Here is a 25,871-nt window from a genome sequence, read left to right on the forward strand (position 1 = left end):
TTCACAGCATGTTGTTTCAGCTTTCATGCAATTTCTTTTGCATGGTGGGCTCAGTCTTTGTAGACCTGTTCAGCTATTGGTGGAATTTAATTTAACAGCAACTAAAACTTTGCAGAAACCTTTCAAAATACTCTGCTTTTGCAATATATTTTTTAAAATTGTATTTATTTATTTTTTGGAGGCGTAAATCTCATAAGGAAAGTTGTAACCTGACGACCATATTAAAAATGTCAGCGCTGGTATCCACTGATGGAGAAGTGGCACAGTTTTCTGTGTGGGATTATGTGGTTTTTGTAGTAATTTTATTGGTTGCTGCAGCAGTTGGCATTGTTCAAGCATTTATTGGAAAAGGTCAGAATACCAGCAGAGACTTTCTGCTGGGGGGCCGGCAGATGACTGCTTTACCTGTTGCCCTCTCACTGACTGCTAGCTTTATGTCTGGCATCACTGTGATTGGAACACCATCTGAAGCATATCGGTTTGGTGTAGGCTTTTGGCTTTTTGCTTTTGCCTACTGCATCATGTCTGCTGTTACTGCTGAAATATATCTTCCTGTGTTTTACAGACTTGGAATCACAAGTACATATGAGGTACAGTTTTAAATATTTTAAACATATTTTGCTCATATAATAAACATTTCATGGATTTAAAATATTTTCAAATATATAATTTGATACTCAGCTACAAAGAATAGTTCACCTCTGTAAAAACCATCCACATGATTCTACTGAACTACATAACTGCATAGTCAAAGTTTTGTTTTAGGTAATTAGCAACCTAACAAATACATAATGCTGTGAACTGTTAACAAAATCATATCTCCCCTAAAGCTTCCAGACTGGTGACACTGTAGCTTATAATTTGTTCTTGTAAACATTTATGCATGCATTTATTATTTCATTTATGGAAACCTGACTCCTAGGAATTGATACCTCAATGCTCTAAGTTCCATTTTGTAAGGGATAAAGAACAATTACATCTCCAGCAGTTACCAGCAAGCATTTTCAGTGCCATGTAGTTGACAGTTGACCCATTATGTTGACTATTTTGCTCTTTGTGTTAATATGTAATTAAGACAGAACAGATGGCCAATGTAGACTAATATGTTTGCAGTGCCTGTAGTTCAGTTTTCACTTTAATGTATGCCATTTCAAATACTATACTAATTATTGGTAATATCTTTGTTTGATATATCTTAAACCATATTAACATAAGTTAGGTCAGCTAAGAGACAATATGTAACATTCTTTTCAGCCGCAGGAAGTTACATTTTCATAGCAGATTTCCAAGTTGGTATGTTTTATTTATTTATGAAGATAACAGCACACAAACATATCAGGCACTTCAAATTCTCAGCCAACAGGCAACGTTCATGTGTAATTTTGCAATTAATTATCTTAGAGTTTGGATGAGGTTGAATATATGGCATGTTTCATCTTTCACAGGCAGTGGACTCAAAGTATAATAAATAATGGCGACCATGCTCACCATAAAGAGAGTTATGAATAATCAGTGAGGGGAAACCAGTATTTATTCATAATGTATTTAATTTGTTTTCTGCCAGTTTTTTTTAATACCTCAGCAGGCTAACCACCCCCCCCTCCGCGCACACACACACACACACACACGCGCACACACACACACACACACACACACACACACACACACACACACACACACACACACACACACACACACACACACACACACACACACACACAAACATGACAAGACTTAGGGGTGCTACAGAGTAAATATCTGTCATATTCATGGGAGAATGTTGTATATGTTTCCTTTGATTGCCCTCAGAGTAGCACACCATGACCTTAAAAGCTAGCCTGCACTGTCATAGGACTAATCTCCAACTGGGTCTTACTCCATCATCGGTATTATTGACTCATGAGGAACACCAATGCAGTGATATTAGGGACCCCCTCCCCTGACAGATACAGTACTGTGCTTCTTCCTGCCTTCCTTCCTCCAACTAGACTGTAATCATCCAGACTATTTTTCAAACCTGTCATCAGCTGCAAGGACAGATATGTTCCAATGACAGCAAGCTGCCTCTCTTGGACTTTTCTGTTTATAGTATGAGGCTTGTAAGTACAACACAGTTTATGCTTGTATCGCATTACAGGGATACATGCAATCATACTGCTGTAGTCCAACTGTTCTGTGTATAATAAATCTAAAAGTGGGTAACAGTAGCACCTCTAGTACACTGGCCCTTAAGGACATCCTGGACCCAGGTTAAACACTGGACCATACTCCTATAGAACAGTATATAAAATAGCCAAACACAAAAAATAATATGCACCATAAACCAGTAACCAAAAAACACCCGGAACGGTTGCAAGGGAACCCAATCATGAAGCACATAAAAACAGTACCAAGTATTGCAGGAAGATCCAATACAACAAACAAAGGTGTCCGACCACAAGGTTGTTACCATGTATTGCAGGGCAGTTGAATACAGCCAACCAAGTACAGCAGGTTGGTCCAATACAAGGTCCAAACAACTTTGTGGTTGGACGCCTTTGTTGGTTGTATTGGACCTCCCTGTAATACTTGTTATTGTTTTTATGTGCTTCCTGGCTGGGTTCCCTTGCGACTGCTCCAAGTGTTTCTCAGTATAGAAAATAGCTTATTTTCTTCATGGAGACTGTTAGTAAAGATATGAGAGAAAGAAGGGAAAACAAGTAAGTGTTGAAGACTGCAAGGGCACATGGAACAAAGGAGGCAATTATACAAAGACAGTATAATAATAAAAAAGTGAATGAAAAGTAATTGTGTACTACAAACTTAAAGAAGAAATATATTTTATATAACTTTTAATTTATAAAATTACACAGGGAAAATACTTCACTGAATGTTCCTGCAAAATGCTGAATAGTTTAGAACCATTATAGAATACAACTCCCCATTTGGTATGTACCTCTCAAGACATCTGCAACAGCTGGAAAGGCCACAAAAATACCTCACTAAAAGAATCACAGGACTAAAGCAAATGCCCTATGCTGACCGTCTAAAAAACCTCCATCTATACTCTTGTCACATATCGTCTACTCAGAGGCGATCTCTGCTTAACATACAAGGCCATGTCAAACCCAGAGCTGTTGGACATGCTACACTTAAAGAAATCCCAATCCCTCAGAGCCACACACTCCAGGGATCTAAACCTTGACATCACAATGAACAAAACATGCTGGAGGGATAGGTTCCTGATCCAGAGACTCCCCAGACTCTGGAATAAACCGCCCATACATGTCAAGCAGAGCGCCTCTTGGCCCTCTTCAAAAGGAATCTTGACAATTGGATGGGAGATAGGAAATTCATCCCGGGGATCACGTCAGTCACCCTGCTAGACAGGGTCCAGGGAAGTAAATATTGTGGGAAGAAATAGCCAGGGAATTGTTATGTCTAGGCTTGTTATAGGCCCTAGGGCCGATAGCTTTGTATCAACCTTTGAACCTATGAACCTATGAACTATATGCTTACAAATTTCTCATAACATGATTTTTCAAGGCTGTCTTCCTACAACCATTCCTTATTTACAGGGGTAATGAAAAAAGTGGAATAACATATGAGCTGTAGTTTTAGTTTACTAATACAAAAGACACTGTAGACATGATTTTAAAAAAGTTGTGACATTCATGGAGTAATGCGAAGAACCTGTCTATTCTGACTCAGTCAGGGTTTATATGTTGCATGTGTCCAGACTTACAGGCATGCAATGAAAATAAATCAAGAACATTTCATAAATATTTCCTACTGCTTTAATACAGTCTTCTAATGGGTTACATCTGTAAAGAATGAGGGAGAAATGTTCCAAATTTATCTGAAAACATAATTTCAAACAGCATTTGTGAAATACCTTCAAGACAAGATAGGGGTGGGAGGCTGGCATAATAGTCAAGGTGCTTACCTTACAGACACAAGGTGCAAGGTTTAATTCTCACAGGGGTAATTGGCTGGACTTCAAAAGGCCCACAAAAGCAGTTAGCCTAGTACTAATCTTTCAACCTATAACAGACTTGATTACTTTATCTTGCAATGAATTGAGCAGTAACACATGCTGTAGACTGAGAATTTGAGGAAGAAGGCCTATTTTATAATGATCCTTTTATGATGACAGAAGTCAGGTTATCTGAACTATCTCAAGCCACAAACATAGCTTACTAATGCTGTGGTGAAGAGAATTGCAGCCTTATAACTCCTATTAAATAAATTAGCAGAGCACACAGACTGGGAGGTGCTGAGTGAGGTAAAAGACAAAGGGTGTACTGATAGCTGCAGTGGTTACTACTGGATGGGGTTTTTATGTAGGGCATATACAGTAAAGTATAGACTGTAGGCAGTATATGTTAATGTCAGATTTGGAAACTGCCTGGTTGTAGCAGTATATTTCACAGTGGGCATTTGCCTGACTGTAACAGTATATTTGACAGTGGGCACTGCCTAATTGTAGCAGTATATGGAAACAGATGGAATGAAGTTGGACTAAACAGTAATTGATGAACGGGCATTCTGATATCAGAAAACAGAAGATATGTGTTTTGGTTCACTGGAAAAAAATTGTTTTGAAGGCAGGGCAAAAGACAAGGATGAACCTTTCTCTTTTTCACAGTGATACTGAAAAGAAAAACAAACAAAAAAGCAAACAAAAAAACTGTCTAATTTTCCTTGTTCCAAGTATTAACACTGACATCCCTGTTTCATTCTTATCAACTGTACAGATTTTCGCAGAATGTCCAGATTTTTGCCTCATATTTTTGGTCTGTTTCTCATAATATTCCAGTTTTCTGGCAAATAATCGAGGGATGAATTCAGAAAATAATGGCAGACACTTGAGTTTCAGACTTCACACCCTTCAGAAAATTCATGTTAATGCAACGCATGTTATTCTATGAACTTTCTAAGTTTGTAAGAGCAATGTGACCCTATTTTTGGGCCTTGGTTCCCCCATTATTTATGCCTTTGTCCAGGTTTCTTGCTCTAAGAGGTTGAGATGTATGCGGTTGATGCAAGAAGTACAGATTTCTTTTTAACTTTTGCAAACAGCGGACATGAATGTTGCCTGTCTACATAATTTTGATGCTTATATATCAAGTAATTAAAAAGTAACACAGCAGATGGTGGTAGACTGAATCATATTTATTTTATGAAAAGACTGTAGCAGGCTCATCATGAATATAATTGGACTTGACAGATAGTTTATATAGCACAAGAAAGAAGACCTGCATTTTAATCAATTAATGTTATTCATTGTGCTGTCTAAAGTACAAGGTCTCAGCTCCATAGATGCAAAACTCTACCTAGATCAGCCCAGTTCTTGGTTATGCTTCCCTTTTTCTGTACTACATTCCAGCTGTACACCTACAAAGATGTAATGTAATATCTCCATGATCAATCTGACCAAGTACAAAAACTTGTTCTTGTATATAAACTGGCTGACTGTTTTATACTATGACTGTTAATAGCCTCATGTAGTTATTTCACAATATTTTAGATTCTTTCTACATGATAGCAAGTAGAAAAGAAAAAAAAAATCATTGACCCCATATTCTGGTAGCAGCTGAATTTGTATTCTTATTTTGCTAGGTTCAGAGGTGAGAGTGCAAAGGTTGTGATCAAGTATCTAGCAAGAAGTTTATCTGCCATTACTTGGTGTGGGACTCATCTCCCATTTCAAACATAATCTCAGTCAAGCAAGGCCTAGCTTTATGACTGGTTTACAGGAGACAGGGGAGTTACAGTAGATGTGCTCTACCTACATGTCACTAAGGCCTTTGACTTGGTCCTACACTGGTGGTTGCTAGGAAGGCTACAAGGCTTGGGGACAGGATCAAAACTGTGGAACTAGACTGTGAAATGGTCTCAGGGTACAGCACTGAGAAATGTGAAAAGAGTGACAGTGCCATGAATAGCAGGGGTCAAGGTCCTGGGTTCACAATTCTTTAGTGTGCACTTTTCAGTTATATCTAATTGAAAAGAGAACAGGATAAATCTATTTGAAGATAATATAATGAGAAGTGCATCATTGGAAGATGGGGAAATAATCTACAGAGGGGCTTGGAAAGGCTGACCATGTGTGCCAAAAGATGGCAGATGAGGTTAACTGTAGATAAATATAGGGTGCTGCTTAGGTGACTAAAAATGAAGCCAACAATGTAGGAAAATATTTGGTTCAGTAAAAGTAGAGTGAAAAGACATGGCAGCAGCACATAAAGCGCTGGGTGTATTCCCAAGGGATAGACTTCAATAATAAGGAGGCAATACTTTCAGTTTGCTGGCCCCTGTTGAGGGCACAACATAAGTACTGTGTGCAGTTCTAGAGGTAATACAAACAGAAGGATATCAGGCTGCTTGATGGAGGGAAAAAAAAACGGAAGTTTGTGTGGGGTGAAAGGAATCAGGAGGATCAGAGACTATAGGAGCTGGTGTTCTTCTCACTATTTACCTGAAGGTGAAACAAGACATAGGGGCAGAAGCTCATGTCAGGGAAACTTGAAAGTGTCACTTGAATGGAAAGGGTGTGGAAAAGAAGGGATAAAGTCAACAGAATATAGTAATCAAGTGCTCCCTGGCTCTGTAAAAGTATTTTGTCATAGAGAGAGTGGTAGTATTGAAATGGATTACCAGAATGGATAGCAAAAAAGGAGTCCACGGATACATTAAAGAGGGCATGGATAGGTAGAAAAATTTGTGAGAGGGAGAGATGGAGAGAAGGTAGAATGCCTGGAGCAGACAGACAGACTGCCTATTGTCATCAAGCAAATATAATGCAATTAAAACAATATGGAGTTAAAACCAGGAAGATGAAAGTACTTGGAAAATGAAAATAAAACCTGTGGGCCCAGGAATGCAGAATAAAAAATAAAACTTTAGACTCAGCCAAGATAAAATTAGTTATCAAAGTATATGTATTTGTTTGCTTGCTTGTTAACCTATCAAAGGTTATTTGTTTATTTTCTTGTTTGTTAACTAAGGTAGCTCACCTAGTCAAACATAATGCTTACTTTCACAATTTCTGTGCTAAGTGTGAAGACCACCAGAGTATAAACTATAGGAGTCCATTCAGTGATGTAAAGTTAGCTTGGTAAAATATTATACTAATGTCTTAGAGTTTGCTGTGCTCAATAAATCAGGAAGTTGTTATATGCAGTTCCTTATCCAAAGTGAAAAGGAATCATAAAAGATCATAAGATGAGCAGAATCCAAGAATGCTCAGGTTTCCAGGTGCATGTTCGACTACCGAAAAGAAATATCCGTGAACGGCTAAATATCAAATGTAGAAAATCGAAACACATTACTGAACTTCAAAAAATCATTTATAGAATGGCCATAGTTAGTCAACAACCAGGAAGTAATTTAATGCATAAGGTAAGTGAAGGAAACCTTTTAAATTTGCCATTTTTCCCACTGTAGTGTGATCTTGGTGTTGGTATATAGTTGGGGGTGTGCCCCCCCCCCCCCACCTTGGGTGGCTGTGTTTGCAATGTTGGCCAACTATGGTCATTTGATGAATGATTTTTTTAAGTTATACACATTCAGTAATGTTATGTTATGATGTTTTATGTTTAATATTTAGTTGTTCATAGATATTTCTTTTCAGTAACTGAGCATAGATCCCAAGTTTCCAGGATTGCCCTGATCACCACTATCCAGAAGGAAAAACTTTTCCAGTAAATACTAATCTAATAGTTTGAGACAGATATTTATCCTTGTTGAATAGCAGCACAGAAAAAAAAAATAAGTAAAATAAAAAATGTGGATGGGGACATGACTGTGTGTGTTTTCCCCGTTGTTGTGGAAAACAGCATTTTTTTCTGTACTGGTGTTAATCTGTCATAAAACAGTTTCATCTATTCCTTGTAGTGAAACATCACTCAGAGTACATAGTTTAGATTACTTTCTCCTACCTGTGCTCTGCACCATCCAGAAATGATCTAAGAGGAGCCTGGTAAGCACTTATGGATCAGTTGTGGTGTTATAGCTGTGGAAATGACAGCCAGATGAGCTGTGTAATTTCTTGTAAGTCCTAGCAGTTGACTGGGGCTCATTCTCGTTAGGTCACAGATGATGGTGGTTAACAGTTAGAACTACTCCAGCTGTGTATAAATAAGGCTTGAAAGCTTGCTGTCCATTGAAGTATTGCCCAAGGATATAGCTCCTGTGCCTTCATTAACTAACAGAACCTTTTAAGGAAGAGAGGTGTTTAAAATTCCAAGAAGTATCCCTCTTGTATTGAATTTTCTTTAGATATCTTCCAGTGACCATAGAGTGAGCCTGACCCCCATTAATAAAGTCAGAGTTTGACTCTTCTAAGTAAGATAAATACACTGGGTCTATATCACTTCATCGAAACATCACTTTTACGAACAGCATTTCATCGAAAATGCCATTCATTGAATCCCCCTCATGTGGGGGGCTGTGCCCCCCCCTCCACACTTCCCACTAATTATATATACCAACTCAGCGATCGCACTACAGTGGGGAAAGGGCAAATTTCCTGATCCTCGCTGTACCACAATCTCAGTATGAACAGTTTGATGAACGGCATGTTTGATGTAATTGCACTAAAAACGCCATTCAATGAACTGATTTTTCACTGAACTGATAGGGACCCAAATCCACCTGCCATTACAGATCTCTTCAGATGAAGAATCCAAAATAGATGGTGATGCAGAAGATCCCCTCCTACCTGATGTAAAGAAATGACTGTATAAAGTCAGGACTTTATCACAAATATGAGTGGCAGAGATCTATCTTAACATTTCCTCATTTACATTATATACGTCTGTCACCAGACTGGTATGAATCTGATTATACTTCACTTTCAATGCACCAACCTTAGAAAAAAATAAGCACAATATCCATAAAATATGTGAACATTTAAGAGACAAAGTTGGACAGAGTAGATAGTCCTTTAGGTGAACAATTTTTAATTAATCACGATAAAGATTATAAACGGTTATTGAAGGAGTTTTATTACAAGTCAAGGTCAATGCCTTTTGTTCTCATTTACTTACTTATTTGCTGTTGCAGAAGGAAAGTATGTGTATTTTCAAATATAATACTTTGAGACCATATGGTCTAAATAAAGACATTAATTGAAAATATTTAGTTTAATTTAATTTAATTACTTAATTGAAATATAATGCTTTGAGACCATATGGTCTAAATAAAGGCATTAATTGAAAATATTTAATTTAATTTAATTACTTAATTGTTCTTTTTGAGTGTCTGCATTATTTACACACTTGTTTTTTAATGACTCTTCACTTCCTTGGAGGCTGTACATAGCCAAGGTGCTAGAAGTGATGCATTTTAACATATTTTAATACATACGTTTGACTCCCTTGTTATTGCTGACAGTATCAATCACACCAAAGGGTAAAAACATATTTTTATTCTCCCCAATATATATTTCATAATCCAACAAATATTACTGAATCCGAGGAATACATATGAATACATTTACAACAATGACTTCTTATAAAATCATGTTACAATTCATTAAAATTCATTGGTTAAATCATTTTATTTCATTCTCCTTTTACTGCTTAAAGGTAGCAAAGAAAAATGACCATTCAGACCAGAGCAGGCATGTGTCATGAAATTTTTTGTCATTTTGCCTCTTGAGAAACTAACTTCTGGGCATCAGCACTAATACTTTCTTTTAAAACTGTGATAACCAAAATTTTAAAATTATACCCAGCATCAGACTGCAAAATGTGGTTATCCAAAGCATTAGTATTGCTTACAGTATCATCAATGTGTTTCACATTCTTGCTCCCAAGGCTCTTCCTACCTTTCCAGCACAAAGGGTCCACATCAACACAATGCCAGACAAACACAATAATAGTGGTACAGGGGCAAAAGTTGACAAAAGGAACAACCCACAGAAGGATATTAATAGTGGTATAGGTGTAGAAGTTGACAAAATGAAACAGCCCCACAGAAGAAAGATGCCTGAATGTTTTAGTTTTATTGGATATGCATTTAGAGCTTTTGCATGTACCACACTTGTACAAGGTCTCACATAATGTAGAGGCAATTTTAGAATGTAAGAGCTGTTTTACATGATCTACTCTTCTAAGAGTCACTTGTTTATTACTCATCATTTTATTAGCCATAATGTCCTCAATCAAAATATTCCAATATTTCAGTAACATTTCCTTTACCCTAACAAACTGCATATAATAGCTCAAAGTAATAGACATGCCATTGCACTTTGGCACTTTCACAACAATGAAACTCACTTTATTTCCATTTATGCTTTGTTGACCAGGTTTTTCTCACTTGGTCAGTGGTTTCTTAAGTGAAGACCAAAGGTGGTATTCATACTAACTAGGCAATTTCCCCTAGTCTTTTTGAGTGGGGGCTATATAGAGTGCACTTATTTTCCATTCCTATTGCAGAGGCAGCCGGGAGGAGTAAAACTATGGAGGAGCAATGAATGAGTGACAGTAGAGTTTTGGCAAATGACGAATTGCAGATGTTGCCAGAAACAAACAAAAAAAGAGCTTGCAGATGCTAATATGCTACAAGAGGAGGTGAGCAGTGAAAATGTAATACTATAAAGAGCCAGGGAGGGAGACAGTGTGCACTAAGAAATCCATAATATGGAAGTACAATCTGGAGAGCTGACTAATGGCAAACATTTGAATTGAATGCAACAGGAAGAGCTATGAGAAGACTTGACCCTGTCATAGGGTGAAGTGTCAGAGTTACTGGAGAAGATCTGGATGATAGAAAGTCTAATCTAGACTTGGGTATTTGCAATACAAGTAAGGATTAAAGAATGGGAGTCAGCTAATACATATGAGACAGAAGTAGGATTAAATCCGATGGGATGCTGTTATGCAGAAAAGGAATTGGAAACCAATTCTAAGAGAATGAATAGTGAAAAAAACAGTACTCAATATGGATTACATTTGGGATAATTTGAGTGAGCTATTAGAGTTTTCAGCAGAATATGTTAGACATTCATATATTTTGATAAAAGCCATTTTGTGATATGATGCACAAGAGTGATTTCTTAGTGTAAAAATTATTTTACAGTGTGAGAAATAAAGCTAATATTTCCCCTTAGAATGAGTGCATTTTTCTGACCAAATAACAAGAGTAAATAGAAAAATGTATTTACAGATTAGAACTGATGCATGCAAATTTTTAAATAGTTTTCACAAAATGTATGAGTCTCTTCAAATGTAAAAAAAAAAACAGTTGAAATGTTAGACATGTACAGAATGGGGATTGGGAAGTAGTTTCATTTTAAACATGAGAAAGGAAATGATACATTTCTCACCTCACTAGTGTTATTTATATAATAGGGGCTAGAGGAACATTGAGGTATATGGGTTAGCCAAAGTCTAATTACCTTTGTAGAGAGACAACACATTTAATTAACAATTTTAAGAAGGTGAGGTGTATTCAATGAGGAGAAAAGGGCATTCAGTTAGTAAGTGTAAAACAGAAAGGAGAAGCGATAAAATTACTTGTCATTTTCCATTTGATTATAAGGAAGGGCAAGAGGGTATAGAAAGGGAAATGTAACATTAAAAGATGATTTTGGCACTAAAGAAGAACCTATACCTAGTGTAGGACATAAAGAGAAAAAAAAGAAGAGGGGACTGAGGTTAATGATGAGTTATAGTTATACAGTACGGATTAAGAACAAGGATAACTCCACTGAAAATGGACATTTCGCAGTTGGACCTTCCAAGTAAATCAAGATAATAAATAAATACATACATACATACATACATACATAAATTAAATAGATAAATACATATGATATAGAGTACAGGAGCTTGAAAAGAAACACAAACATTTCTGTTAACAGAAAAGTTATGAAGAGAAGAGCAATCCACAGGAAACAGAAGACAAGAAAAAAAGGCTGTGTATGAAGAATTCTGTAGGAGAAAGCATTAAAGTAAGAAACAGAAAAAATGTCTTTCACCAAAGCTTAAAAAAAAGGGAAAAGATAAATGTAAGAGCAGTCTCACTGAATGTGATAGTTTTGTATATTATGTTAGTAGACTTTGTCTTTTGCACCATTATGGAACGTTAAATGTGGATATAACTGTATTACAGGTTACAAGATTTGTTAGCGAGAATAATACAATCCATACAGAAAAAATGTAGGGAAGTAAATGTTTATAGAATGTAGGTCAAGACCACTTTTCAGGGATTGCTTTTCTTTTTAAAGTGAAAGATTTAAATTTCTGTATATTAAGTGCAGGAACAATGGCAGTAGTGAATATAACATTGAAAATTAAATCTTTAGATTGATAGAAGTGCATTCATACATAGACATGAAGGCAAGGAAACAAGAACTGAAGAACTGAAACCGTTTATGGTGTTCAATTACAAAATTATTGTTATGACAGATTTCAGTTTTGACTTAAGAGAGAAGAAAATAAAAAAAAACTGACAAGATGTTAAAAAGGTAAAGAATTAATAAGATGATAGAGTAGTTCTTGTCAAATAAAGACAATTTATATATAAAGGCAGAAATCCAAAAACAGAAATTAATTATTTTGATATATGAGGAAACAGAGGATATAGTAGATTAAATTATAAGAACATTGAAACTAAAATGGACAAGACAAGAAAATTGTAAGCAGAGAAGAATGACTGTTTACAATGCCAAAATTAGTAAGAATGTAAGAATAACTGCGCATGTCGAACACCACTTCAACTTTCTGAATGGAGATCGTGGTGCAGTCAGAAAAAACAGCTGCTGCATTTAAAAAAATAATCTCAACACAAAAATATAAGATTTTAATGCTTATGAATGGAGATCACGGTACAGTGGGGGTGGGGGCGGGGTCAGGAAATTAAGCTTTTCCCCCACTGTAGTGCAATCTCAGAGTTGGTATATATAATTTGCAGGGGGCCCTGCAAAAACATTGAAAAAGGTACATTTTTGTGTCAAATGATTTCTTTAAATGGAGCAGCTGTTTTTTTCTGACTGCAGCATGATCTCCATTTAGAAGGTTGGACTGGTGTGTGACATGTGCAGTTGGTGTTTTGTTCTGACTAATTTTGGCATTGTAAATGGTCGTTCTTCTCCACTTTTGATCTGCTCATCTCGGTTATTTGCATTTCATTTTTTGATTCGATCTACTAAAGTAGATCCATATAGAGGTATAACATTTTTTTCAGATCATGTTGCAATCTGCATGGCAATCTATGAGGGCAAAAGGGTAATTAAGGAAAGAGTATCAAGAAATGAACAGAAAAAAATATTGAGAAATGCCTGTGACAATGAAATACTTTTACAATTCTTGGACAAACTGGTGGATTATGCTTAAGTATAAAAAAGTGTACTTAAAGGTGGAATTAAACAACAGATAAAAAAGTGGGATTAAACAACAGAAAAAAAGTAAGGGGTGCATAAGGCTAAGACCATGGCAAAGAAATTAGAAAATAATAGTATGAGAAGTTCTGTGAAAGAAAAGGAATTATACAAAACGACGAAAGAGAAAGTAGAAAGGTTTATTTGAAGTGAGTTATCCTTTAGACTTACTAAACTTATGTAGAAGAAAGGGGCTAAAAATTATATTCCAAAGTGGATGCCCATAACTTTGAACAATGCAGATTTCAGGTAAAGGGTGAACACTTTTTACAGAGGTTTTGGTAGCAGATGTGTATGCAATAAAAGGTAAGCAAAGTCTAGTTAAAGAAATAGTAGAGGATATATTAAAAGGTGAGATGACATTGAGATGATGGTGGGACATGTTAATAAAGCATTTGGTAATGATGAACACAGAAGTTTGTGGAACATTCTTAGATAATATGGAATTAAAGGGAAGATTCTGACTTAATTAAATCTGCATATGAAAATAGGTGTGTGGCAATTTTAGTAATGCATGGCCCAGCAAGGACCTTGCTGGTGAAAAATGTCAGATAAGGATGGCCCATGAGCACTATTCTATCCTCTATAGCTATGAATGCAATTGTAGGTTAAATGCTACCTTGTAAGAAAGGACATATTGGATACACGAAAGAGTTAAGGTACCTCGGTTGCCTTATGCAGATCATGTAATAACTGTCACGAAGAGCAAGTTATAGATGACAGAAATGTTGACAGTATTGAACAGAATGCTGAAGGAGGTAGATTTACAACAATATAACTAATCTAAAGGATTTATTATTAAAATAAATAGAATCTATCAAAAATTACATTTCTTGTTTGCAGTTAGATTCAGCAAAAGAAAAGCTGTAGAGGGAAAGTGAAAAAAAGTAAACAAAGAGATAAAGGGAATTAGTACTGTTAACATTTATTTTAGAAAGAACGGTTAACTAATACATTCTGCTTTATTTAAGTAAAAAAGTTATCTAGAGAGGGTTGATATTCCAAAAGAAGGAAGTACTGTAGATTCTATTCATCATAACATGGGGCTCAAGAGAGAAACAGTAAAAAGGAGGTTTTGTGCACTAGTGAAAACACAGGTGGTTAAGGCTTGATTAACTCAGTGGTATATACAGCTTCTTTACATTTGTATTGGATTGTGCATGTAGAATAATAATAATACAAATGTTAAAATAGCAAGAGTTCTTTAAAACAAAACATAAGGAATTTTGCAGATATGTAGAAAAACTAAAAAGACAAGCATTACAAATGAAGACATAGGAAAATATCAGAGTAAGATGTTTATGTAAAAGACAAATTTGTTAGATTAGGAAAAAGAAAAAAGGTACATAAATATAATGAAATATCTATTATGTTAATCCATATTAAAATTTGACTGATGACGTTATTAAGGTAATAGGAGGAGAGTCAAATGTGAGAAGTTAATTATGTGCAAAGATTTTTGGGGGGAGCTTTATAAATAATAAATTACCTGTAAAAGGCAATATACTCTACAAAAAGATTGGAGAAGATTAAGTCTTTTATTGTAAGCAAGAAGTAACCACAGAGCATGTTTGTTTTATGATATGAAATAATTAAAATGGTGTGGGAATCAGCCATTAAAGAAAAATAGTTTGAATGATATTAAGTATGTTGATATGAGAGAGCTGTTATGTGGGTTTTATGGTCAAAGAAAGAATAAGAATGTGGAAAACATTAATGACACATTGAGCTATGCAATTTGGGAAATCTGGAATGCAAGAACTGATGAAATATTATTTAATAAAAAATGTACATTGTCAGAATTAAAATAGCTGTTGAGGAAAGACTGAGAAGGAAAATAAATGTTATATCTTAAAAGGTATAGCTTTAACACAAAAGAAAAATATAATTTGCATATGTTGAAATGTTGGCATTAAGAATAGTAATTGTGGAATATAATGATATAAATATGTAATATGTGTATCTATAAATACATACATAAAGTCTCCATACTCTTTCTGATGAGTGCCATGCAATATTTTATATTCATAAAAGTGTGTATCCAAGGAGATTAGGCCACAAACAATACCCAACACCAGCCATAATACAAAAAATAGTATATCCATTCAACACTAGTGTTTATCCTCTGATTTCTTGTGTGACCATAGTATCTACAGTATCTTAGTTATAATTTCCATTATTAATTCATACTACTATTGTATCAAGCTTATTTTTATATCAGGCTTCTGTTCCTACTGGTATACAGAATATAAAATCCTAGTTATGTAATATAACACAAAGTTTTGTAATGTACCAATGTCTACTTGATATATTTTGTTTGTCCTATTTGGTTATTGTATTGTGGAACTTTTCTCCCCGGGCCTCCACTGAAAATGGACATATATCCAGCTGGACTAGCCCGGTCAACAAATGTAAAATAAAATAAATAAATAATAAAATTATTCCCGAAAGATAATGTGCTGAATCAAAATATACAATATTTTGCATTCATTTGAGTTACCATCAACTCAGGCAGATGGGATCTTGGTTTAGCATCTTTTCAAAAAGATGGCACACTCAGGAGTGCAGCACTCCTTTTATGTTGCTGTGGTGTCAATACTGGGAAATGAATCTAAGCACTGGGGGTGGTAATGGAACCCACAGCCTTCTGATCTTCAAGCACTAAAAGTGAAAATACTACCCGGTGAGCCATTAACACTGGGAGTGGTAACAGAATCTAGATCCTTCTGATCTTCAAGCAATAAAGGTGAGTATACTACCTGTTCAGCCACTAAAACTGAAGGGGTGCAACAGAACCTAGATCCTTCTGATCTTCAAGCACTAAAGGTGAGTATAATACCCGTTGAACCACTAACACTGGGAGTGCTAACAGAACCTAGAGCCTTCTGATCTTCAAGCACTAAAGGTGAGTATAATATCCGTTGAGCCACTAACAATGAGAGTGGTAACAGAACCTAGAGCCTTCTGATCTTCAAGCATTAAAGGTGAGTATAATACCCATTGATTCACTAACACTGAGTTTTAGATACCAAAAGACTCCATCTGGGGAAGGAGTGGGATTGCAGCCTTGGAATCTAGGGCTTTAGAGCACAAACCTACCAAGGACTCTGCTCACTTTAGCGGAATTCATAATTATGCAGAACCATATACTTGCACCGGTATAAAGCAGTGAGCATTACACAATGATTTCTAGCCAATTGAAGAGGGTATATGAACCAACTGATAAAATCTCCAAAGCCTTACCAGATGAGTCATGATGCCTGCCTCTCATCTCCCTCTTACAGTGTCATAGGAAATGCAGACAGAAAAGGAGAATTGAATGGGTCAAGTGAATGTATAGGGGTGGGGGCTAAACATTATTAAAATTTTAGCACAATTTTTTCAGCATTGAAATTATTATTACTTTTTTATTCAGATAAAAAAAAAAAAAACTCTTTCCATTAAATACTTTAGGGAAAATAGTATCCTAGTATCTATGAGCACATATATGTGTATGACCTTCCATGGGATGAGCATTCGTCAGGCACTGGGATGAATAATGTCTGACAATATATAGGGAGTACAGTCTCATCAGTACAAAACACATGGGCTCATAGAATACTTATCTTGAAAGAAATTTGCTTATGACTCTAAGAGACCTAAGAATAAATACATGAATTACTTGTTTTATTATTTTTATTAAAGTTCACAGAAACATGTATGCCTGTCTCACAAATACCCACACACAAAAACATGTATCCTTTGCTTACTAAAACAGTAAGTAAAACTGTAAAAAAATCTAATGAATAAGGTATCCTTACTTTTGCAGGGGAAAAGCCTCTCTGAATCTCCTATATAGGGATTCTGTTACCATATCCCAAACAGTATTATTAATAGCACCGCCACTCCAGTGTCACACATGTAAGGGGACAGGGACTGCCTTTGTATCACTGTGTACATGTAGACTCTTGCCCCCTCCACACACACACCTTTGCAACTTAGGAGCTGTAAGAAAAAGATATTCAGAAATAAAAGGGATATGTGGCTTCTCCATTGCAAACAAATATCTGCTGCTTCTATATGAACTGTTCAGTCTCTCTAATAACCATGACAGGCAGTTTACATGATAAGTTGCTGTATCAAGAGGATATTAATTCATGTTCTGTGAGTGGTCAGTCTCATTCAGCTGTGATTCTGTCCCATGTAATGAACCCAATGAATCAGTATTTTCTTTCCATTATAGGTTCCTATATGTCCACTCCATTGGATTAACTATAAAATGCCCATTGAGAAAATGCTCTGCCAGCCAATGCGGTATAGCAGCAAAACTACAGAAATGTTTAAATTGCATCTGACCTTACCAATTGATTCAGTGATGAAGACTAACCTTACCAAGTGATTCAGTGATGAAGACTAGCCTTTGAAATGAGTCTGATCTGTAGAAATAGTTTTAGACAAAGAGGGAAAGGAATCTCAGTAAAAATGGTAATTTAAAAGGTTTAGTCTTCTTGAAACTTGATGATATTGGTACAACTACTAAAACCTGGTTTAAAACCCCAAAATGCAAATCATAAATTCCTGGGTATAACTTCTTTCATTGTTGCAGATCTGATGGGATAGATGATGTTATCTTTATTATTGTTAAAGAACACTTAAAAGCCAGTAGCCTACTCAAGACAAGAAATTGCTGATACAATAGGTAACAGCAGAAATATTGATTATGATATTGAGGAAATCTAAAATGCAGCATTCATGTCCTAAAACAGCATGAGAATTTGCTGTCTATATTTTAGGATGCAGAAATCTGCAGAAGTACAACAATTATTGAGGATTTTAGCTATCCAAGCACTGACCAAGTAAACTGATCCACATCAAATAAATATATCCAAAGTTAATTGATTATGATAATCAAAATAGTTTGGATCAAGCAGTACAAAATTCAAGTAGGGATGAAATTATCCAGCATCATAATGAATCCTAGGATCTGACTGTCCCTCATCCTTTTACACCCTTTGCAGTTAACACAGATCACAATGTCATTATCTATAATTTAACAGTAAAATCAGACCAGTCATAAATAAATTCTGATTTGTAAACACCACCGATAGAAACTATGATGCTGCAAATCAAGCAAAAAAAATGGGAAACTATCTTGAATGACCCAAATAAATCTATTCAGGATTCTATTGATCATTCTTATAGTATTATTAACTTCTGCATTTAAGAATGTTTACTGGTAAGACAAAAGCAGAAGTAAATCCAACAAACATCTTAAAATCTCAGCACTAGTAAGATATGATCACAAGGGCGGTGCCTCCACCGACCCTGGAAATTACCGTCCCATTAGCTTGACAAGCCTTATCTGCAAAGCCATGGAGAGGATCATAATGGAACTCATAAATAAAGATATAGGGAACTTGCAGACTTTGGATCCAACCCAGTTTGGCTTTGTCAAAGGCAGATCATGCCTTTTAAACTTGGTCGACTTTTTCGAGACAGTCACCAAGGCCATTGATGAGGGAAAGGCAGTCCATACAGCCTACCTTGACCTGGCAAAGGCCTTCGACACAATACCCCACTCAGGTATCATCAAAAAACTCATCAGCTTGAATGTAAACCCATACATCACAAGATGGGTTGCAAACTGGCTAAGTGACAGAACCCACAGGGTCAGAGTTGCTGGAGCCATGTCAGACTCAAAGCCTGTCACAAGTGGTGTTCCACAGGGCTCAGTCCTGGGTCCACTCTTGTTCGGCATCTACTTTTCTGAAGTACAAGCAAACACAGGAGGGTTATGGCTGACAAAGTTTGCAGATGACTGCAAACTGGGCCATAGTCGAAAACACATCTGACACAGATATCCTTCAGAAGGGTCTCACAGAAACGGATAACTGGTGCCAGAGCCATGGCCTAAAGTTAAATGCCAAGAAATGCATAGTCATACCCTTTCGGAAAAACAAGGTTACCCCTAGCTACCATATAGGTGGCAATCCACTGAGCACAGAAGAAGTCATCAGGGATCTGGGGACCCAGGTTGACAGTAGCCTTTCGTTTGACACTCATGTTGCTAAAGTAGTTAGGAAAACCTTCTACATTGCCCACCTGATCATGAAGGGATTCACATCTAGATCAAGGGAGGTCATCGCCCCTGTACTCATCACTCATTAGACCTATGATTGAGTACAATGCCCCATTCGGAATGTATCTGACCAGACACCTGCAGCAGCTGGAAAGGCCCCAAAAGTTCCTCACCAAAAGGATAAAGGGTCTCAAAAATATGTCTTATGCTGCCTGACTGAAAGAACTCCAGCTCTATTCAGTCTCATACCGCTTGCTCAGAGGTGACCTGTGCCTGACATATAAGGCCATGTCAAACCCTGATTTGATGAATATGCTTCACCTCAAAAATCTAGATCCCTCAGAACCACAAGGGCGGAGACTTAAACCTTGACACGGTTATTAATAGAACATGCTGGAGGGACAGATTCATCACCCAGAGACTCCCTATGCTATGGAACAAAATCCCGGTACATGTGAGGCAGAGCACCTCGCTGGCCTTGTTCAAGAGGAATCTTGACCAATGGATGGGGGATCGCAGATATACCCCAGGGATTACTTCAGTGTCACTGCTTGACAGAGGCACAGCAAAATAATAGGCATAGTTTTATTCAAACTAAAGGGGTGGCGAAAGCCAAATAACTATGGGCTAGGCTTATAAATGCCCTTGGGCAGATAGCCTATTATGAACCTATGAACCTATGAAACATAAAATGAGTACTATTTAGCTTTTTTCAATTTACGCCAGTCATAAAAATGAGTCTAGATTGAATAAAAGACTTTTCTTATCAAATCTTCCAGATCTATGACTATAACATTCATCTCAAATGCTAGATCAATAATAATTTATTCTTAATTATATCCAAAGTAACATGAAAAAATTGTGAATGTATTTTCTTTATTTGTTTATTTGAAAACTGTGATTGTATAAAAATTGTGAATGTTATTTTTTTCTTTCTTTCTTTGATAACTGTGCGTGTGTATGAACTTGTCCAGGGCTCCTTTTCTGCCTCAACCTGGTACATTTATCAAGACACAAAGTGAACTAGAATACAGATATTTAAAAGAGAACAGCACTAATTATCAAATTTTACAAAGTAAAAAGCTGTCTTGCAGAAATGAGCTGTACCAAATTTCAGAAAAAAAGTTGCTTTAAGTTATAGGAGTGATAATAGATTTTTGATACTATAGTATTTACAAAAAAGAAAACAATAATTATACTTGTGGAATGCTTTTATTTTAAGGGACTAGGAGGCAGATTTCTCTGTTACTAGTAAGTTGATAATAATACTTTTTTCAGGTATAATAATGTGAGCGGGATCACGGATGTTACCCTTTGTCATCAGAGCAGTGACAATACCTCTCAACTGTCCAGAATTTTCCCTCGTATTTTTGGTCTGTTCCTCATAAAATTTGTGTTTTTCGGGCAAATCATTGAAGATTGAAGTCACTAAATAATACTAAATAATGACAGACAGTTTGAGTTTCAGACTTCATATCCTTCAGAAAATATATAATGATGCCAAAACTGTCAGTCTATCAACTTTCTAATTTCATAGGAGCAATATTTAAAAATCAGTCCCTATTTTTGGGTCTTTGTCCCCCCATTTTATGACTTTGTCCAGATTTTTTGTACTTTGAGGTTGAGAGGTGTGGCACAGACAGATGTAGCTGCCTTTGAAGTATGCTAATATTTTTTACTAAATTGTAGTTTCATTCCAAAATTCTATGACGCTGCGATTATAACCTGCATGAGCTTTTATACTGCACTTTTTTCTTCAGCAGGTATAATGAACCTCTATAGACTACGTGAAGAGAGACATTACAAATCTCTCTGATTATATTTTTCAGGGTGGAATGAGCCTAGCATTGAGCAGTATTTTACCTTCACCAAGGATGATGCCAAAGTATGAATAAAAGATTATTGATTAATAATTGGCTGAGATTCTATTGTCATTTTAAGCTGATTCCATATTTTTCAGCATGGGAAGACATGGTTAATAGATAATGCTGCTTTGCCAAGGATGGACAGCACCTACTCCCTCTAGACTTCTGAACACTGGCTAAAATGTTATCCTCCTCAATAGAGCTGTTTTCTAGGCAATGAAAACTGACAAACCTACCAATATGGGAAAATCAGCTCAACTGAACTTCAAGGTGTTACTGCTCAATGACAGGAGCCTAAAAAAACTGCACTCCCTTCAAACTCTTGTCACCCTGGAAAATACAAACATCTGTGCAGTTACCAAGACATGGTTTAAAGCCACACAGAGTACCTAGGCAGTGCAAGGTTTCAGTGCCTTCTACACTTTTAGACCAGTAAATGCACAGACAGGGACTAAAGGTGGAGGTGTCTCGATATACATCAATAACAAGCATAACGCTAGGTTAGTTAAACAGGATAATGCACTCTATGTGTAGGTCACTATAGATACACTCCTGTACCAGTCCTAACAAGGTATAGGTCACCTTCCATGTTCCAGAAAACTCAGGGCATACTTAGACCTAATGGAGTCACTCACCATACCTTCAAACACCTCACTCATGGGAGACTTTAATTTCCCTTCTATAGATTTGGAATTGTACATGGCCTAAAATCTACAGGCACAGAGTTTCCTGGACTTCAAAAATATAAACACCATTGAGCAGTTTAGTGCATCATCCTACAAGTGATTTTAAAATACTGGACGTGTTACTCACAAATACCTAGTCTAGCTAGACAGTTACCAAGTCTTCCTTCTCTTTATGTACCCTCAAAAGGACTATACTTAGTACCTCATTCCACCCCTCTCTCCAATGTATCTACTATGCATTTACATAATTTTATACAAACAAAATTTTTTATTGTTGACCTATTGAACTATATCAATGTAAAATTGTTACTTAGCTTCTTTTTAATGCAACTTTAACTTTATGCATGTAACCCAACATATGTGAATCTTTTTGCTATAATTGCTATTATATCAATATTGTTTAAAATTGTACTTGTTTAAAATGTACTACTGGAGCTTTTCTTCTCGGGTCTCCACTGAAAATGGGCCACAAACCCAGTTGGACAAACCCGGTTAACAAATGTCAATAAATAAATAAATAAATAAAAATATGGAAGAACTCTGCACCTCTCTCCCAATGACAGATCCTCCCTGGTGAGGTCCAATCATAAAGCTGTCTCTTTCAAAATCAAACTTAACTCAGTAACCTCAGTAACAGTTAGGAACTATTCTAAGGCAAACTTCTTTTTATTAAGTGATAGTATATCAAAATTAAATTCCCTTCCAAACGCAGAGAACATAGCAGCCTATGTAAAGCTATTCACAGAAACTCTGTACAACCCTGTCAATGGCTGAATAGAGGCTGCTGTACCTACTAGAAGAAAACCCAAAATTAACTCTAAAAACAAACTACTCTGGTGGCATCCCAAATTAAACAGGCTGTACAACAAAAGGGAAACAAATCATTGCTAAAATCAGGAAGTATAATTCCCATAAAGATAAGAAGTCTTTCATCAAATTACCCAGGCAAGTAAGAGGGCTAATTAAGTACAATAAATCCAATTTTGAGGTCAGGACAGCCTTGCAGGCAAGGGACAACCATGAGGCCTTTTTTTGGCTATGTCAGAAATGTCAAAGGCAGCACACAGTAATGTGCTGAACACATTAATTGTGCAACATTCACTAAGCCAGGATATATAGTGAATGTGCTAGCTGACAAATTCAGTTCCAACTTTACTCCCCATTCAGCCCCAGCCACCACCCAAGAAATACCTTCAAACATAGCCCCTCCAACTATAAACTGAGAACATGTCGTGGCTGCGCTCACTAAGAACACAGCCTCAATGGGCTCTGACACTATCCCAGGATTCCTCCTGAATAGTCTAAAATATGACCCATCAGGGCCACTAGAGTTACTATAAGCCTGCATTCTCAAAACAAGCTTCATGCTAGAAGAATGGAGGACTACACTGGTCATCCCTCTTCATAAGGGAAGACCATCAACAGAGCCCAGAAAATACAGGCCCATTAGTCTGACTAGTCTTATATGAAAAGCCATGGAAAGAATTATCATGGAAATGATCAAAAAAGACATAGGAGACCTTCAGACACTTCAGACTCTAGATCCATCCCAATTTGGCTTTATCAAAGGAAAGTTGTGCCTAATGAACCTGGTGGACTTCTTTAAGAAGGTCACTGAGACAATGGATGAGGTAAAACAATGCATACTGTCTACCTTGACCTGGCCATGGCATTTGATACAATACCCCACTTGGGTACTGTTAACAAATACACAGAATTATGCATAAATCCCTATATAACTCACTGTACAGTCAAATGGCTTACAGACAGGACCCGGGAAGTTAGAATTGGTGAGACCACCTCCCCAAAGAGGCAGGTCTCCACTGAAGTCCCCAGGGCTCCATATTGGGCCTGCTCCTCTTTGGCATCTACTACTCAGAAGTCAAGACCAACATCAAAGGCCTCTGACCAACCAAGTTCACAGATGATTGAAAACTGGAAGTAGTCACAGAATCCCCCCAAGATATAAACATCTTACAAGAGGGTCTAACACAGACAAATGACTGGTGCTAATGCCACTGTGTAAAACTCATTTCCAAGAAATACATTATAGCATCTTTTGGAAAGTTGGCCACCCCAGAAAACTACATCATGATAAAACACCACTAAGAGTTGACCCTGTAGCTGGGAACACATGTAGACAGTAACCTGGTCTTTGACTAACATGTGTCCAAGGTGGTAAGGAAATCCTTCTATGTTGCCCAATGTACAAGAGTTGTAAGAGTAGGACATCTAGGTCCAGGGAAGTCATTGTATCACTTTACTCATCCATCATCAGGCACATCCTTTAATATAGTGCCCCCTTCAGTATGTACCAGTCCTGACATATACAGCAACTGGAACATCCACAAAGATTCCTTACAAAAAGAATACAGGCCATAAATACAATGCCGTATGTCGACTGCCTCAAAGCCGTATGTCTACACTCAATCTCCTACAGACTACTGAGAGGTGATTTATGCCTGGCATGCAAAGCATCCCTCTACCCTCTCTGATTAACCTTATGCACATCTGCAAGAGAAACAGTACCAGAACTGCTGGACCTAAGACCTTATATTTTGCTTGCAACATAAATAGGACATGTTAGAGAGACAGATATGTATCTCAGAAAATTCCAGTTCTCTTGAATAAGGTCCCCATCCATGTGAAACAAAGTCCCTCCCTAACTCTATTTAAGCGTAACTTGGACCATTGGATGGGAAATCAAAAATTCACCTGGTCTGCCACCAATGTGTCTGATGGGCAGGGGCAGTTAGTAAATCATGTCATAACCAGCAATCACCCCCTATATAAACATCTAAAACATAGAACCTGTGGGACACATTTGGGTTGCATGGCTAGGCTTATAACGGCCTTAGTGGTCACCTATAAGCCTATGAACTATGATATTTGTAGCACAAGGGAACCAGTGGTTGTCTGCATATAGATGGGTTGCATGGCTAGGCTTATAAAGGCCTTAGTGGTCATCTATAAGCCTATGAACTATGATCTTTGTAGCACAAGGGAACCAGTGGTTGTCTGCATATAGATTATAAGGTCCTTTTTTAATTTCTAGTTTATCAGCAGAACGTTTGAATGTCAGAGGTAATAGAATAATGGTGATGCAGAGTGGGGCTAGAAGGCAGCTGACTCTGTGCAGGATTGTGCAGTGGTGCTCAGAATGTGGGGCAACGGATATAAATCAATAAATGTTTGCACTGATTATGTATTTTGACATGAATTTGGTGCTGTTATGGGTAAACCCTATTCACATGTGAGGTTTAATATCTTTATGGAATATAACTTTTCTTTATTATGGACTGAGATGATTAGAGACAGGTAGCAGCCCCTATCATTAATTTTGCATGCTCTTTGAAAGACATACAGGGGTCCATCAAGAGTCCTAGATATTTTTGGTTGTGACCTCTATTTTTTTTTCAGTCTTATTTGAGATTATTATAGAGATTGTATGAGTGGGTTTCAGTTTTGTTTTGTTTTTTGTTTTTTTTTTCTGAGTAGGAGGTAAGAAGGTTTTGTTGAATTTATTGGCTTCTGCCTATTATGGGACTGGATTGCAGTTTTTCCTGTGTTACAGTGAGAGAGGCAGAAGGATTTCATTAGCCTAATGTGAAAGCTATGCCTGGCAGCTTGGAGGCAGTGTCATTAATAAACCATGAGAATCCATGAGAAACCATGGATAAGAAAGTTACGCCAAAGAAATGTTTTCTGAATGGACCATAAATGTTTTGTGTGTAAGGTAATTTTTTCTCCAGCATATGGTGTTTGTACTGATTGGCACTGAATACCAAACAAATGAGTTATTATGTATGAGGAGGGAGTGATCTACCATTTTGAAAAGCTCTTTTGAAGTAAAGGAATAGTCCTCCTGAGGTCCACCCCCACTCCTTAGAGAT

The 25,871-nt window shown here is 36.8% G+C and overlaps 1 protein-coding gene across 1 annotated transcript in view; it reads left to right on the top strand.

The window, feature by feature from the left end:
- Nucleotides 1–227: 227 nt before the first annotated feature.
- The window catches only part of LOC122805770 (sodium-coupled monocarboxylate transporter 1-like), a 515,621-nt gene continuing 489,977 nt past the window's right edge, over nt 228–25,871 (top strand). Inside the window, exon 1 of the mRNA XM_044076038.1 lies at nt 228–590. Within this exon, the coding sequence (XP_043931973.1) occupies nt 228–590 (363 nt within the window). The remainder of the gene's footprint in view (nt 591–25,871) is intronic.

This window comes from Protopterus annectens, chromosome 7.part0 (genome assembly GCF_019279795.1).
Source record: "Protopterus annectens isolate FY-2018-M chromosome 7.part0, PAN1.0, whole genome shotgun sequence".
NCBI classification, from domain to species: domain Eukaryota; kingdom Metazoa; phylum Chordata; order Ceratodontiformes; family Protopteridae; genus Protopterus; species Protopterus annectens.